The sequence below is a fragment of the Ovis canadensis genome, chromosome 5, assembly GCF_042477335.2.
Source record: "Ovis canadensis isolate MfBH-ARS-UI-01 breed Bighorn chromosome 5, ARS-UI_OviCan_v2, whole genome shotgun sequence".
Classification (NCBI taxonomy): domain Eukaryota; kingdom Metazoa; phylum Chordata; class Mammalia; order Artiodactyla; family Bovidae; genus Ovis; species Ovis canadensis.
In genome coordinates this window covers 74,164,766-74,182,520 of record NC_091249.1, presented here as the reverse complement: position 1 = coordinate 74,182,520, position 17,755 = coordinate 74,164,766, and the positions used below count along the sequence as shown (strand labels likewise).

General features: G+C 51.3%; 1 protein-coding gene across 1 annotated transcript in view; it reads left to right on the top strand.

Moving 5' to 3' along the window:
- The first annotated feature begins 764 nt into the window (after positions 1-764).
- The window catches only part of CSF1R (colony stimulating factor 1 receptor), a 32,241-nt gene continuing 15,250 nt past the window's right edge, over positions 765-17,755 (top strand). The window contains exons 1-8 of the mRNA XM_069592412.1: positions 765-1,208; positions 5,919-6,176; positions 6,608-6,892; positions 8,911-9,047; positions 9,708-9,867; positions 14,418-14,604; positions 17,319-17,434; positions 17,567-17,687. Of these exons, the coding sequence (XP_069448513.1) occupies positions 1,160-1,208; positions 5,919-6,176; positions 6,608-6,892; positions 8,911-9,047; positions 9,708-9,867; positions 14,418-14,604; positions 17,319-17,434; positions 17,567-17,687 (1,313 nt within the window). The 5' untranslated portion in view covers positions 765-1,159. The remainder of the gene's footprint in view (positions 1,209-5,918; positions 6,177-6,607; positions 6,893-8,910; positions 9,048-9,707; positions 9,868-14,417; positions 14,605-17,318; positions 17,435-17,566; positions 17,688-17,755) is intronic.

Genomic DNA, 17,755 nt, shown 5'->3' with positions numbered 1-17,755 from the left:
TCTTTGTTTTCATGATTTGTAAAGGTTCAAAACACTTTGCTAAGACAGAAATGTATTTCTAATACTTATAGTTCTAAGTCTATGGAAAGATTAATCATTTTCTTGGATCAATGTTTATTGAGTGGTTTTCTTTTTAGATTCCAGAATTAATTTTATAACCATTTGAATAGAAATAAAGACACTGAAATAATCAACTAAAAGTGGTAAACGCAACTGCATCCAGGAAAGGCGGCAGAGGAATGCTGATTTTCTTAGACGTACAGCCGCACAGTTTACCCCTTTGTAAAAGTAAACAAACTTAATTAGTTCAGAAAAAGGCAGTTATATAGCCTGTGATGTTGCTGTTGTTGTTCAGTTGGTAAGTCATATCCAACTCTTTGGGACCTCATGGATGGCAGCATGCCAGGCTTTCCTGTCCTTTACTATCTCCCGAAGTTTGCTCAAATTTCTATCCATTGAGTCAGTGATGCTATTCAGTCTTATCCTCTTCAGGTTGTCTAGATCCAAATTCCACCTCCATTTGGTAGCTATGTGACCTTGGGCAAGTTTACAGTGTTTGAGCTCTCTGAACCTCAATTTTCCCATTGTAGAATGGGAATGATAACAGTACCTACTGTATAAAATTTTTGTGGGAACAAAAGGGGACAGTGGTATGTAAAGGTTTGGCTGGTGAGTATCCTATAAATGGAAGCTTCTTGATACTATCTGTTATCAGGCTTGTCCAGACCAACCTAACTTCCTTTTCCACTTAGCAAGAGCCCACTGCTGCTCTGGAGACCCCATGTGTACAGTCAGCTGCCTGTCTAACATTGGGCATGTCTCTACTCCCAGGGCCCCTTAGAGGCGGCTTCGGAAGGGCTCCGAACTTAGTGGTCCTACCCTTACTCCAACCCCGCCCCCTGGGGGTCATGTCTTTATTTTGTTTTGTTTTGTTTTTAACCAAGATTTCCAAACTCTGTGGTTGCCTTGCCTAGCTAAAAGAGGAAGAGTGGGATCAGCCCAAGAAGAAGGAGGAAGAGGAAAACAAGACAAACAGCCAGGGCTAGTGGAGAGGAACACATGTCCAGCGGGTCCGGTCCCATCAGAGCCAGTGTCTGAGAATCCGGCTCTCTGCCCACCCGCGAGCCCTGCATCAGCCTGCTACTTTCCTGCTGAGGCCATGGGCCCACGGACCCTGCTGATCCTGCTGGTGGCCACAGCTTGGCATGGTAAGAGCAGAACCAGAGCCTCGAGGGCCGGTGGGGGTGACAGGGTAGTGACAGGGTTCCGAGGGAAGGATTTTCTAAACCTCTGCCCCTCACTAGGTGTCTCCACTCCGTGTTCTCATCTCCCCAGCCCTGGACTGTGGGTGTGTGGGTGTCTGCTTTGGAAAGGCAGTGGAGGGAAAGCTGGTATGGGTGGAAGCAGCCTGGCCAGGGCTGTGGACCTGGCCCAGCTCAGATGGTGACTGTCCATGTGTCCTGAACACATTCCTATGCCCTCGGGGCTCTTTGGTGCCTACCGAACGGTCAACAGCATGTTTTGGGGGCTGATGGGCCAGACAAAATGCTCCTCAAACCCCGCTGTGCACACAGATCCCCCAGGGATCTTGTTACAGTGCAGACTCTGACTCTATTGGTCTCAGGTGTGACCTGAGATTCTTCATGACTAGCGAGTTCCTAGGAGATGCTAGTGCCACTGGTCCAGACCTACGCTGAGCAGCGTGGCCCAGAGAGCCCCTCGCGGCTCCGCTGGCACTGCCAGTGTGGGACTCATGAGGCGAATGAGGCAGGATGTGACTTGGAGGGGCCTGAAGAGGCAATGGTCCTTCCTTGGACAGCTTGGGCAAGAAGTCAGAAGGAGAGGTAAGAGGTTAGCCTCTCTGGCCCAGGGCTCAGGAGAAATAAGTTTGGGACGAGAGAGTACAGGGCTAGCAGCTTGTCTCAGGGGAGGACAGCGAGGGTCTGCTAGGCTGAAATCCTCCCATACACAGGCTGTGGGGCCTCAGGACAGAGAGCTGTGGAGCAGACCCCGCCCGAATCCCATCCCTCCGACAGCATTGGTGATGCAGGATCTCCCGCTAGGAGGGTCCCTAACGGAGGCTGGGGACTAGGTGCTGGACTCGTATCTACAGTAGGCCCAACAAACACGTTAAGTTCTTCTGGCCACTCTGTGCTGGATATGGGATCAAACCTGTGCCCTCTGCACTAGGAGTGTGAAGTCTTCACCATTGGATCACCAGGGGCGCCCCTAAATTTTCTTGCTTGTTTGGAGGAACACTGGGGAAGGATGGAGACTGTGAGTGGGGTAGGAAGGCAGTGGCATCTCCAGTCTTCCCACAGTCCTGTGGCTGTAGGACCCTGAGAAATAGGTACGTCTGGTCCCTGAGGGGGAGATGGCCCACTAAAGGGCTCTTTTGGGCCCAGTCAGTTGTGCTGGGCTTGCAAGTCTGTCCTCTCTTGTTGAGATGAATTTATGTGTAATAGAAAGCACAGATTCTTAAGCACCTGCGATGAGATTTGACAAGTATATATGCTTGTGTCCCCATCATCTCAGTTAAGATAGACACTATTCCCCTCATCCTAGAAAGCTTTGTGGGTTTAATTTCACTCTTTTGTCCTATCTTCCTGCCCAGAAAATGCCCGTGGGAGACTGATGGGGGATGGAGGGGCTGTCCAGTATCTCGCCTCAAAGGAAAGAAGAAATGGGGACTGCTGGCTGGAAGCCTACATTTTCAGTAGACCAGTGATGAATGGGGGGCAGTTGTGAGAAAGTTGGGGAACAGAATCAGTGCACCCTAGAGGCCAGAAGAGGCTTGCTAAGACTCTGGGCCAAGGAGGAGGCTGTGCCCCAAACTTTGGCATGGCGTGGGTGGGTGGGTGGGTGGGTGTGGGTGTGTGTGTGTGTGTTGGGGGAGAGGTGGGGGGTGTTTGGGGCACACCCTGGGAGCTGATGATGAGGGGGGTCTCCCAAGCAAGTGGGAGGGGGCGAGAAGGTTTGGGGAGATGAGATGGTGGGGTGAAGGGACAGAAGGGGTCTGGCCCCCACCCAGGGAGTAAAGGCCTGAGCAAGCTTTTCCTTCCCTCCAGTCAAGCCAGCAGTGGGCAGCTGGAGCGGAAGCTGAGGGTGTCAGCCCTGTCCTGCATGAATACTCGAGACAACAGGACCAAATAAGATAATGCCTCTCTGACTACACTTCCAGGAGGCCGAGGCTGGAGTTAGAGGACAGGGGAGGGGTGGAGGAAGGAGAAGGCGCCTGTGAGACCCAGCAGGGGCAGAAGCAGAATACAGAGTCACAGACTTTGAGACCGCGGGATGTTACAGGCATAGGCTGTGACCTTTAAAAGTTAGCACTTCAGCTGTCAGAGTGTCAGGATCAGAGAGGAGAAGTAACTTAGCAGCAGCAGCAGCTGAAGCAGTAACATAGGACAGGAGAGCTGACTCAGCCAGAGGTTGCGTATCACCTCCTTGAATCCTCCCAGGACCTCTCAGATGTGGAAATTCGGATTATTCTCATTGAAAGAGTAGCCTGAGGGTCAGAGGTTAAGCAGCCTTCTTAGTTAGCAGGGGAGAGCCACGTTTTAGACCCAGGTTGGCATAGCACAGTGGTAAAGAATCCTCCTGCCAATGCAGGAGATGCAAGAGACTCAGGCTCGATCTCTGGGTCGGGAAGATGCCCTGGAGGAGGAAGTGGCAACCCACTCCAGTATTCTTGCCTGAAGAATTCCATGGACAGGGAAGCCTGGTGGGCTACAGTCCATGCGGTCGCAAAAAGTCAAACATGACTGAGCGACGACTGGCTGACGTGAGCCCACAGTCAAGCTCTTCCCCCCAGTCCCGCACCCCCACCCCGATGCCCTGCGTGGCTGCAGCAGTAATAGGCTAGCACCTGCTCTGTTGGGACTTGCCAGTAGCCTGCCAAAAATGATGCTTGCCCCTCTCCCTGGGGGTCAGCAGCACAGGGAAGCCTGGCTACAACCCCCAGGCGTCGGCTTCCGCAGTATTCCTCTGGTCACTCCATCCTTTATGCGGATCAGAAGCCTGCACATCTCTGATGTGTACAAAATCAAAACATAAATTAAGTCATCCTGAAATAATTTGACAGCGAGGATCTTTCTGATTCGGGGGTTTGTGGTGAGGGCAGGGTGCAGTGGGATGGAAAGACCCATTTAAGAAGCTTTTGTGCAGTACTTCCCTGGTGGTCCAGTGGTTAAAAATCCACCTTCCAATGCAGGGGACATGGGTTCAATCCCTGGTTGGGGAACTAAGATCCCACATGCCTCTAAGCCCACACACTGCAGCTTCAGAGCGCTTATGCTGCAACGAAAGAGCTCATGTGCTAAAACTAAGACATAATGCAGCCAAATAATTACACTTTTTTTTTTTTAAGATGAAGCTTTTGTGCAAGATGATGAAGAGTCCCTGAATTTGCCTGGTTCCCTCAGGGTTGGGATGTCCGTGGCCCCATCACTGGGACAGACAGATTGGAATCAGTAGGGGGGTACCTAGTAGGTCAGTGGCAGTGCCGGGTCCCACAGCTTGGGACATGCCAGTGCCCAGCAGGTGGTACCGCCTGTTTCGCGGGGTGAGGGGTTCTTTCCCCTAAAGGGGACAGTGGCCAGGAAGCAGAAGTGAGAGCCTCCCTGGGAGAAGGACTGCAGGCTGAGCGGAAACGGGGGCTAGGCTGGGTGCCAGCAATGTGTTTCCGCCTGCACAAGCTGGAGGGCGCCTGGCAGCCCCTCCATGTCCTTGAATCAGCTCTCACTTCCCTCCTTTACCCCTATTTTAGGCCTTGGAAAAATGCTGACACTGCAGAGGCAATGGGCCTTCTTCCCGGAGGGCCTGAGATGAGTTTCAAGTTCTCTTTTCTCCTTCAAGAAAATTTTCCTTAAAAGAGATTGTCTCCCTAGTAAACACAGCAGCATTAGGATGTTAGGGTGGGCTCCTGGGGGTAGACTAGATGGTAAATAGAATGGCTAACCTTGGCTGAGTTATTTATATTTGGTGACAGGTGATGTTCTAAAGCTTTCTGTGCATTTAAATCTCCTGACATCCCAATAAATGGGTATAATTTTGGTCCACATCTTATATGGGGAAACTGAGGCACAGAGCCTCTGAACCTCCCCACTGTGCTACAGACCAGTGATGAGAGAAGGCACAGCAGAAGACTCTGAACTCTGCTATGCTAAGATCCCACACCCCTTTTCTTCTTCTTTTATTTCTTTAAAATATTTTTTTAAGGTATATGCATTTTTATTTGTTTTTGGCCATATCGTGTGGCATGTAGAGGAGTCAAACCTGTGCCCTCTGCAGTAGAAGCTCAGAGTCTTAATCACTGGACCATTAGGGAAGCCCCTTTTTCTTCTTCCTGGTGTGAATTAATTCAGAGCACTTTGCCACGAACATTCTATTCATCTGTTTCTTCCTTGCCTGGAGAATCCCAAGGACAGAGGAGCCTGGTGGGCTACAGTCTACGGGGTTGCAGAGAGTCAGACACGCCTGAGCGACTTTCATTTTTGCTTGTTTGAAACCCCTTCTTTGAGCTAGGTGCTGGACTTCGTAGCAGGAATGCAGGCCATTTATTACATCAGGCCGAAAGAGTCCACTCCTGGGGAGAATGATGCAGTCATGGCCAGGAAGACTGAGGCCAGAGGCCGGGGTAGCCCCCATGGGACAGTGGCTGGGTGGGAGGCCAAGAAAGCCCCCAGTCCCCTTCTCTCAGAGACATCAGAGACGTCAGTCCATCACAGAAGGTTTGGGGCAGGGCCTGAGTGACTGACCGGAGAGGGGCAGGGACTTCTTCGAGGTGGTCCTGCAGTTCGTAGCTGAACCCCAGAACCAGCAGCACCCTGCCAGAGCAGCACCCATGTCAGAGGCAGGGTACAGCCAACGGGATGTCACCTCAGCCCTCACTTCTGTTTGCCACTTCCCATCACCAGGTCAGGGGGTCCCGGTGATAGAGCCCAGTGGCCCTGAGCTGGTGGTGGAGCCAGGCACAGCGGTGACCTTGCAATGTATGAGCAATGGCAGCGTGAAGTGGGATGGCCCCATTTCCCCCTACTGGACTCTGGACTCTGATGCCCCCAGAAGCATTCTCAGCACGAACAATGCCACCTTCCTACACACGGGAACGTACCGCTGCACTGAGCCTGGAGACCCCTTGGCGGGCACTGCTGCTATCCACCTCTACGTCAAAGGTGAGGACTACGAGCCCCCTCCCAAGAGGACTAGCCCAGCACGGCCCACCAGGAATGGCCAAGAGGGCTGGGCCCTGACGTGAGCCATCATAACAGGCCAGCTCCACGTTTACTGAGAACCTGCCACGAACAAGGACCTGTGGTAGTGCTTCTAACTTCATTCCTCACAGCAACCCTGTGAGAAGGTTCTTGTTTCTGCCCACTTTCCAGATGCTCAGAGAGGCTGAGTCATTTGCCCAAGATCACACAGCATTAAATAGTGGGGCTGGACCTGGCCCCAGCGCCCCCAAGCATCAGCTGAGCCTCCCCGGTATTATGTGACCTCAGGCAAACAAACAGCATCTCTGAGCTTCACTGTCACCAATGTCCAGGGACTGGTTAGTCTGGCGGAGGGAGGGGCTGTTGTAACCCTGTATCTCCATGCTCCCCAGACCCTGCTCGGCCCTGGAGGGTCCTGGCCGAGGAAGTGACGGTGCTGGAGGGTCAGGACGCACTGCTCCCCTGTCTGCTCACCGACCCGGCACTGGAGGCGGGCGTCTCGCTGGCGCGGGTGCGCGGCCGGCCTGTCTTGCGCCAAACCAGCTACTCCTTCTCGCCGTGGTACGGCTTCACCATCCACAAGGCCAAGTTTATTGAGAGCCAGGACTACGAGTGCAGCGCTCGGGTGGCTGGCAGGGTGGTGAAGTCCCTCAGCATCCGGCTTAAAGTTCAGAAAGGTGCGTGGACAGGGCTGACCTGAGAGCTGGTGCCTGGCTGGAGGGCAAGTAAGGGTGGGTGCTTCGTTTCACCTCTTCCTCCCAGTCATGCCTATGGCATCCACGGGGCACCTGCTGAAGCAAGGCCATGAGGTGTGAGGTGCTGGGAGGAGAACCACATGTGTGCTGATAACTCAGCTGGCAGGGCAGTCTCAGGTCATGGAACAGGCTATGGAAAGCATTGAACTGGGCGGTGGCGTAGAGTGTGGGCGTGGGGGGCTCATGGAGACAGTGCCGTTTTATTTGAGCAGAAATGTGAGTTATGAGAAGGTGGAAACAGCAGAGGAACAGCAGGTACACAGTCGTGAGCTGGGAGCAGGCTTCAGGTGTTCCAGGAATGGAAGGAGGGCCCGAAGCTCTCCCACCCCTTCAGACATGGGTTCCTACTCGGGGCCCACCAGGTGCTGGGTGCTGAGCGCAGGAGAGGGGGCCACCATGAGCAATGCCATGGGGGGTCAGGATGGCAGGCGCATGGGACACCTCAGCATCAGCATCAGTGGTGTTGAAGTCTCTCTCCTGTCCGCTCCCCCCTTGTTTCTGCTGGGCTGGTAGATGGATTCCGGTTTCTGGGAGGACTGGTGTGAGTCAGCAGGACCCCAGGATCAGAATCTGAGCCTGAGACAGGAAGCAAGCACCAGCAATGAGGCCAGGGTCAGAGTGGCAGGGCTGGCCCAAGGCCCTGAGCCCACAAAACCTGTCCAGGAAGCCAAGGGAACCCACTGTGTGTGCAGAGGAGCCAGGCAGGACCTTTCCCTGTAGCCCACCTTGCAGAGGGATCCTAGGGCCCTCGTTTTGCCATGACTCTGGGACATGAGTGCGCTCCTTAGCATCTGACCCTGAGAAACTGAGTTAGGTTATCTTTCAACACAGCCAGAGATGTTAATTCATAGGCTAGGGCTTCCCTCGTGGCTCAGTTGGTAAAGAATCTGCCTGCAGTGCAGGAGACCTGGGTTTGATTCCTGGGTCAAGAAGATCCCCTGAAGAAGGAAATGGCAACCCACTCTAGTATTCTTGCCTGGAGAGTCCCATGGACAGAGGAGCCTGCCAGGCTACAGGCTGTGGAGTCGCAAGAGTCGGACACGACTGAGCGATTAAACCACTACCGCTGTTTTAGGCACTGGGTTAGCTGTGCCTAAACTAGGCATACCATACTAGGGATACCACCTTCATTTACTGGGGATGACAGATGAGAGAGAAAGCAAATAAGTGTGATGAACAAGAAACCAAGCTGAAGAGATTTGGGTAGGGGAGTCCATGGGAGTCTCCAGGCAAGAATACTAGAGCGGGTTGCCATGACCTCCTCCAGGAGATCTTCCCGACCCAGGGGTCGAACCCAAGTCTCTTACGTCTCCTGTATTGGCAGGAGGGTTCTTTACCACTAGTGCCACCTGGGAAGCCCAAAGCTAATTCAGCTAACCTGTGACAGGAGGCCCCTCTGAGGAATGTTTGAGCTGAAGATGTGAAGGGTGAGAACAACCAGTCAAAGTGTGGTTGTTGCATGGATCAAGCATTCCCAAAGGGAAGGGCAAGGGCGCATCTTTGGGTGGGAGGGGCCACGTGGCTGCAGAGCAGTGGTGGGTGGCAAGTGCATACAGGTTGGGAACAGGGTCTGGGGAGGTATGAGGGACTGCAGATTTTAGTCTGAGAGTGATGAGAAGCCACGGAATGTTAGCACAAGAGAGGAGCGTGACCCAATCTTCCTTGTAAGGAGCTCACATTGGCTGCTGTGAGGAAGCAAGGAGGCCTTCCAGGTAGCTGCAGGAGTCCAGAGCAGAGGGAAAGGGTGTGACTGGGGATAGGTGCTGGTGATGGAGCCAAGGGGACTATTCAAGGTCCTTTTAGGAGATGGGACTTGTTGCAGGGAAAACTGAGGTGTCATGGCTGCCTCCCAGGGTTTGGGAAGGGAGCCTGGGCCTATGGCAGGAAGCAGAGTGGCAGCTCTGGCCTGGGTGCTCATGGATGCCTTCCCCTGACCTCAGTCATCCCAGGACCGCCGACCTTGACACTGGAGCCTGCAGAACTGGTGCGGATTCAAGGAGAGACTGCTAAGATCGTGTGCTCAGCCAGCGACGTTGATGTCAACTTTGATGTCTTCCTTCAACGTGGAGACACAAAAGTCAGTACCTGGGGGTGGGAATGGGGTCCTGCCTGTCCTCCTGGCACTCCAGGCCCCACCTCAAGCTGGCACTGGGAGCTGAGGGCATGGCTCAGGACCAGAGAGGGGAGTAACTCTCCCAAAGTCTCACTGCTGGTCAGCAGATGATGCAGAAGCAAGTCTCAGGCTCCTGCATCTACACATGTGACGGGAGAGGGAGGAGGCAGTATTCCGCCCTCTTGACCCATGACCTTTGCCCTAGCCTGTAGACAAGAGGCACATGTCAGCTCACTTCTGACTTTGCAAGGGGTTCCAAGGCCACCTCTGAGGCTCAGGAATGTAAGGATTATTTCTGAAAAACTCTAGAGAGAGGAACAGGGGGTTTTCTCAGGAGGAAATGGCATTAGGCCACTTCTAAGAACATACTTCCTCCCCATGCCTTCTGCATGCCAGGCATAGCCCTATGCCATTTGCATTCTCCATCTCACTTACTCTTCACTACAGCCCTAGAAGCATGGGCCAGTGTCAGGCCCAATTTGCAGATGAAGAAACTGAGGCTCACAGTTCAGCCGCTGCCCAAGGAAAAGCAGATAGTAATCCTTAAAGGCTGAGAATTAGAACCCAGCTCTTTCTAATTCCTAAATCACCTCTGTGTACCGTTTCTGTTCCTTCTGGATGCAGCTTGCAATCTCTCAACAATCCGACTTCCGTGACAACCGTTATCAAAAAGTCCTGACCCTCAAACTCGATCACGTAGGCTTCCAAGATGCCGGCAACTACACCTGTGTGGCCACCAATGCCCGGGGCGTGCACACTACCTCCATGGTCTTCCGGGTGGTAGGTGAGCATTGGGGTGGTGGGGGAGGGTCAGCATGGATCCTGGGGTGAGGGGGTGCATATGGGGATTGAGAAAGCGAGAGCTGATATTTAAAAAAGGAGCTGACACTGTTAGGATAGCTCGCTAGAATCTCCCTTTTCTCAGCCTGGCTAAGGAGCCATGTCTGTGTCAGCCCTCTGATTCCTTCTCTCTCAGAACCCTCCCTCTCTCCCACCTTGGAGGCCCCACAGTACACGGCTGCATCTCATTCCAGCGTCATTTTGTTGTGTTTTGGGACTGATGTCCAGTAGCTCCCTCCTAGACTTCGCCGTTCACTCACTCATTCATTCCTGCATGCCTGGGACTCACACCTCATGGGCATGTGAACAGACAGCAGGCACCTGGGCGGGCGTGGGAGAAGTCTGAGGTGTCCTGGGGACACTAAGGGGGCTCCCCAGCAAAGGCTTGGACTAGATGGACTCTAAGCTGGGACCAGAGGAATGGAAGTGGGTTAGCCAGGCAGAGGGGAGGGGAAGAAGCAGAGCAGCACTTCTGGCCCAGGGAACAGCATATGCAAGGCCCAAAGGCAAAGAGAACAAGAGCGTCTGAGACATCCAGAGGAGCCGACAACAGCAGGGACGCGAAGGGGTCGGGGGTGGCCATAGGAAAGCGGGGCTGAGCGTAGTGTCCGAGAGCAAGTTGAACGGGTAGCTTGCATCATCTCTGGTGGGCGGGCGTCAAAGGTCTTAAGAGGAGAGTGATGGGATCAGATGGCAGAGAGGATGCAGGAGTGGTGGCCAGGAGCCCGTGGTCCTGAGCCACATTCCAGCCTGCCTCCACCAACGACGTAGGTAGGCTGCTTAAACTCTCCCCATCTGCGAAATGGGGATCCTAACAGTAACTGCCTCATAGGTTTGCTCTGAGGATTCATTGAACGTATCTTAACTAACTAGGGCAGGGTCTGGCACAGAGCAAATGCTCAGTGTGCCTGAGGAGATGTCATTTGAGAAAGCTCTGCCCTGTGTCATGTGGATTGGATAGGAGACTCAAGGCTGGAGACCCATCAGGGCAGTTAATGCGGTGTTCCAGGCCAGAGATGGCAAAGGGTGCTGGATTATGGTGGCAACCCCAGAGAGTCTGTTATCCAAAACAATCTAGGAGGGACAGTGGCTGCTGGGACAAAGCAGAAAGGAGCCGAGATGACCAGAGTGATTGGGGAGGAGGCAGCGACAGTCACTGGGCTGAGAATCCAGAGCAGAGGGCAGCTTCTTCAGGATGGGGACAGGTTCAGAGCGCTTTCATTTTGGCCACACCTCATGTATTAACCTGGGAGCCCGAGGGGAGGCGGGAGGGCGAGCCTAAGAATCGTTACCCTCACAGAACAAGTAATACACCAGGCTTGCAGGAGCACCTAAGCTCTGTTGTGGGCCCATTCTGTGCCGGCAGCTCTGAGGGCTAAGGCAGGAGAGGAGAACAGTGAACTGTCTCCCAGTTATGGATTCTAATCCTATCCGTTTTGTACTGCAGACCTACAGCAGTCACTCAACGGATGTTGCTTTCCTTCACTCTTCCCATTAGATCCTTTTTAATGTGGGGGATCCCATTACAAATGAGAGAGAAAATGCCCTGCCCACACGGAGTTTGTATTCTAGTTGGAAGAAGACAAGCAATAAGCAAAATAAATTATGAAAAAGACAATTGGATAGGATTTCCAGTTTAAAATTGGGTGGTCATCAAGGAAGACTTACTGGGAAACTGACATTTGAGCAAAGACTCGAAGTTGGTGAAGGACCAAGCCATGTAGAATCTTGGAGAAGAGAGCTGCAGACAGAGGGCAAGCAGTGCTCTTAAGGTGGGTCCAATCTCACCACGTGCAAGGAGTAAGTCAGCCAGTGTGGTGGGTGGAGCTTGAGAGGAAGTGTAGTACATGATGACATCAGAGGTGAAGGAGAAGGTCCTGGGAGGCCAACGTGAGGCCTGGGCTTTCCTTCTTGAGAGAGAGGGGATACAATTGGAGGGTTTGAGCAAAGGAGTGACATGATGTGACTTGAGGGTAGCAAGATGTAATATGGCTTTCTGGTGCTTTGTTGAGGATTGTCTATTGGGAGACGAGGATAGAAGCCAGGAAACTGTTAGGAAATTCCTGCTACTAGTTTGAGCCAGAGGTGATGGTGGCTTGATTAGGGAGGGATATGGTGGAGGTGATGGGAAGTGGTTGGAGTTTGGATGAATGAATGGCTGGCTGGCTGGCTAAGGAAGAAAGAGAGAAGAAAACAGCCTTGCCCTCAAAGCTCACAAGCTTGGAGAGAGAAGACAGCTACCTAAAGGGAGGACCAGATGCATGAAGTAGTGTGGTGGTGGTGGTGGTGGCTGAATCGCTAAGTTGTGTCTGACTCTTGCAACACCATGGACTGTAAACTGCCAGGCTCCTATGTCCATGGGATTCCCTAGGCAAGAATACTGGAGTGGGTTGCCATTTCCTTCTCCAGGGGGTCTTCCAAACCAGAAATCGAACCCAGGTCTCCTGCACTGCCGGCAGATTCTCTACCAACTGAGCTACGAGAGAAGCCTGAAGTGGTGTAGATGTGGTGCCTAATGACTGTACGATCTCGAAGGGCCACAGTGGGCATCCTGCCAAGTGAAATAAATCAGACAGAGACAAGTGCTATGTGACATTGCTTATATGTGGAATCTTAAAAATACCACAAAGGGACTTCCCTTCTGGTCCAGTGGTTTAGATTCCTCCTTCCAATGCAGGGGCTGCGGGTTCAATCTTTGGTTGGGGAACTAAGATCCCACACACTGCAGGATGTAGCCAAAAAGTTAAGATAAGTAAAACTTGGGGGAAAAGATCCTTTAAATATAAATAAATTAAACATTTTAAAATACTACAAACTAATGAATATCACACAAAAAAGGCTGACTCTCAGAGAACAAACTAGCCGTTACCGGTGGGGAAAGGGACGGTGGGAGGGGCCATATAGCAGTAGGGGATTAAGAGGTAGAAACTTTTATGTATAAAATAAATGAGCTACAAGCATGTGTTATACAACACAGGGAACATAGTTAATCATTTTTAACAACTTTAAATGGAATATAATTTTTAAAAATTGTGAATCACTATATTGGATAGCTGAAACTTAACAAATATTATACGTCAACTATACCTCAGTTTTTAAAAAAGAAAACGGACCCAGAGGAGGGAGCAGTCCTTTAGCCTGGAGTGATGGGTGGAGTCTCCCTGCTGGAGGAATCTTAGAGAATGAGAAGGATCTAAATAGAAGAAAGGAAGAATACGGGGTTCCTGGTGGAGGAAATGACTTGAGCAAAGAGCCCAGGTTGGAACTACTGTGGGGTGTTCTGGGGATATGAGAACACCAAGGTGGGTGGAGAATTGTGTGCGTGTCTGTGTGTGCACATGTGCGTGTCTGTGTGTGCACATGTGTGTAGGAAGAAGGGCCACGGCTAGATGGGCATAGAGAGACCTAATTGGGAAGAGCCTTGAATGCCAGGCTGAATAGTGGAGGTAATGGGGAATCAGAGTAGGCTTTTTGAGCAGGAACATCACAGGGTAGAAGAGTGAATTTTGGATTTTGTAGACTTGAGTACGAAAAGGAGCCCTGAGAGATGATCCAGTCCAGGGAATTTTTACAAAGCCTTGGAGTTTTAAGAAGGCATTTCAGAGGCATCCATGGGTGGCATGGAGAATCTGTGGATGGGGGTACCTTTCCTTTGCCTGCAATTCAATCAGAGCAGCTTGATTTTTAATTCATGCAACATTTAATTAGAAGGAACCAGTCAAGAATCTTTCATGTATAGGCAGTAGAAATCAAGTCAAACTGACCTCACCAAAAGAGGATTTCACTGGCCTTATAGCTAAAGCAAAACAAAGCAAAACGTGGTTATGAGCTTCCGGCACAGCTGGATTTTGATGTTCAGATGTGGACAAGAATCTATCGTTTTCCATCCCTCGGCTCTATGTTTTTCTTGTGGGGCAGCACCAAGCTTGGAAACCCCAGTGGAATGAAAGCTTCTGTTTTCCTCCAGTTCCAACAGAAACCATAGGAATGAGTGAGTCCATGGCAGTCATGACCCAAAGGGCACATATTACCCTGAGTGGCTGGCCTGGGTCGCATGCCCACTTTAGAACTGGATATGGAAGTTGCACTGATTAAAGTTCTACCAGAAAAAGGGGAAATATAAACTACTACCAGAAAAGGGGGCATTTTTAGCTGCTAGAAAACATTTTATACAGTTATAACAAGATATTCTATTAATCTCTTTATTACATAAACAACGAGGTAGAGGTGCCGAGGAAGTTAGGAATTTGCCTAGGTTCTTTCAGGAACTTGGAGATAAGAGTTTAAAGCCAGGGGCTTTTGAGAGGGGCGGGAGTGGTGGGAAAAAGATGAGAGGGCAAGTTTTGGTTGCAGGCAGGGTCTGTGTGACTGGCACAAGCTAGGTGCTCAGGGAGGGTCCCGCTGAAAGACTGGATGCACGGGTGGATGACCAAATGAACACATAGATGGACCTCTCCCCACTCACTCCAGACTTCTGTGCGTTCTGCTTTCCAGACAGTGCCTACTTGAACTTAACCTCCGAGCAGAACCTCCTCCAAGAGGTAGCCGTGGGTGAGAAGCTCGAACTCAGAGTCAAGGTGGAGGCCTACCCAAGCCTGCAAAGTTTCAACTGGACCTATGAGGGTCCCTTCTTTGGCTCCCAGCCAAAGCTCAACTTTGTAACCACCAGCGACACATACAGGTACCACCCACTAGCTCCCATCTGCATGGCCGGCAGCCAGACAGAGAACACTTTAACCTAGAGTCAGCACTCTTGGGTCCTGTCTCAGCCTTGACTAGGGGTTGAGTCCTTGCCCATTTCTAGGTCTCAGTTTTCTTGACTAGGTAGAGCCTCAATGTCAGTCATCTGTGTTTGAGATGTAGATGAAATCAGCATACCCTTTGTGCTGTATCCTTGGGAAATTAAACACTGCCCTCAAGAGCTCTACCATTTCTTGGGTGTGCGCATTCTGACAGTCACCCAAGGTCTCCTGAGCTTATTCATTTTCCTCTTTTGTGACTAATCCAAATGCAGAAGGCCATCCCCATGATTTCCACTCAGAGTCACACTCCTGATGGCAATTGCTCGAGGTATCTAGAGCTACACACACAGGTTTGGGGGACTAGAGGGAATTAATATCTCTCAGTCACAGATACATCGAAAGTTCTTTAAAAACCTGTGGCCATCCACCCTTGAGAATTTCTCACCAGCTACTCTTCTCTGCTGGATCAAAACTCTTCTTATAAAGGTCTGTCTGCCTGTGCATGCCCCCACCCTCCACTCTCAGAGTCCTGCAGAGCATTTTAGAAATGTCTTTTTGTCTCCTGTGGACTCTCTCCTCAGGGTCTTACTTTCCTGCCCAAAATGACCTAACCAGGCAGTTTCTAAACAAGAGAGTTTCTTCCCTAAGGAGGAACACTGATAACAAGTGTGAAAATAATCATTTCTCTACCCTGTTCTATTTCTAAAATTTTTCCTGGAGTAAGGAAACAGCAACCCACTCCAGTATTCGCACCTGGAAAATCCTATGGGCAGAGGAGACTGGCGGGCTACAGTCCCTGGGGTCACAGAGCCAGACACCGCTGAGCATGCGCACACTCCATCCATAGCTGCTTTACAGTGTGGTGTTAGGTTCTACGGGCAGCAAAGCGAATCATCTGTATGTATACACATATCCCCTGTTTTCTGGACTTCTTTCCCATTCAGGTCATGACTGCAGAGCAATGAGCAGAGTTCCCTGTGCCGTACAGTAGCTCTCGTTAATTACCTATTTTATACATAGTATTAGTAACGTATATATGCCAATCCCAATCTCCCAGTTCACCCCACCTCCCTTTTCCCCCATGGATATCCATGTTTGTTCTCTATGTCTGTCTCTATTTCTGCTTTATAAATAAGACCATCTATACCAATTTTTTCAGATTCCACATATATGTGTTAACATACGATACTAATTTTTCTCTTCTTGACTAACTTCACTCTCTATGACGGCCTCTAGGTCCAGCCACATCTCTAAAAATTACCCAGCTTCATTCCCTTTTATGGCTAAGTAACAGTCCACTGTATATACATACCACATCCTGTCTATTCCTCCACCATTTGAATGAGAGAGAACAGGTCCATTAAAGACAGCAAAAACGTGAATCACATGCAATCACTTCTCCTGCAACTGTGATGAGCAGCCCTAATTCAGTTTTGAACCGTTTCCTGCAATGTCTAAGCGCAGCCTCAGAGTCCTTCTCAATAGTGTCTTCAGGCTATGTTTCTACTAGAATTGGCTCGTGAGAGGAGACCTGTTTGCCACCTCTGCGGTGGGTAATCCCCAGACATCTTCCAACTCCCAAACTCTCCGGAGTCCTCTTTCTAGCTCTGGAAGCCCAGACCTCTTCGATTCCTGGATTCTTGTTTGTTGATCAACAGAATCAACAAAGACGTTCCCTTGTCCTCGTCTTCTTCTTCCTAGTTCCTTTCTTGTCCTTGCCAGCCAGGATTTCTAGCTCCCTCTTGTCTAAAGGAGAAGTTCTGAACTGGAGTCTGCAGACACCTGGTAGGGCGCTGATCCATGGATATGTTTCAGGGGTCTGTCAGCAATAGGGACACTGTGGAAAGGAACCAGAGAGGTGCCCTTGAACTCGGTAATCTGGGGCCTTTCAGCGCAGGGCACCAAACTGAGCCCACGTGGTAGGTGTGTTCACGGTGATTTGGACTCCTGCGAAGAGTCTTCCATTTAAGAAGCAGGCATTAGTTATCTCAAGAACTGACACAGGTAGAGGGGTTCTCTATGCCGACGAACTGGCTGAGTAAACACCATGGGTTTTAGTCTAGTAATGGCTGCAGATATTTTCCAGTGAAGGGGCAAGTGTCTGCAATGAGTCAGGCTCTCTGAATACAGATCCCTCACGCTCACAGAAAAAGAAGCAAAGGAACAGAAAGGTTAAGTATCCCTGCCTAAGGTCCCACAGCTGGGAAGTGGCAATACTAGGACTGGAGCCCTGGTCTCTGGAGCCCCCTGGCTGCATCCTGCCTCCCGTCCCTTTCAAAGCCCCTCCTGGCAGGGCTGGCACTTTGGGGATAGAAGCTGATCAGGTACTGGTGTTTTCAGTGAGGACTGTTTAGCCCAATGATGGTGGTGAAAGTAGATACATTCAGTGAGGCTTGTGAGGTGCCTCCCAGCATTGGCACTGTACAGACACCGCCTCCACTAAACCTCAGAACCAAAGTGCTTTGCGGATGAGAGCGGCAATTAAGGAAATCGGGTTGGTGGTTTTTCCATGTCTCAGTGGACCCAGCCTGGGTACCTGGCTCAGCCAAGGCCTTCGTGCCCCAGACCCTTGACCAAAAATAAAACCACCCGCTCTAAGGTGGTTGTCGGAACCCTCTGTCCTCACCCCAGATGGCCTGCTCCTCCCACACAGATACACCTCCAAGCTCACCCTGCCTCGCCTGAAGCCCTCCGAGGCCGGCCTCTACTCGTTCCAGGCTAGAAACGCCAGAGGCGAAGATACCCTGACCTTTGAACTCACCCTTCTATGTGAGTAGAAGGGCTTGGGGACAGAAGGTCCCTGGGGCGGCTGAGATAGACGAGCTGGGGGAGGTTGGGCTGGGGCAGAGAAGGCTCAGGATGGGCGGTCAGGCGAGGAGACTCAGGCCCTCTCTACCTCAGACCCCCCGGAGGTAGAAGTCATGTGGACCCTCATCAATGGCTCCAAAGCCCTGCTCTGTGAAGCCTCAGGGTACCCCCAGCCCAATGTGACGTGGGTGCAGTGCAGCAGCCACACCAACAGGTAAGTGACTTCCCTCCTCACCTGGGCTCGGGCTGGGCACCCCAAAGCTCTGACCACATTCTGTGCTT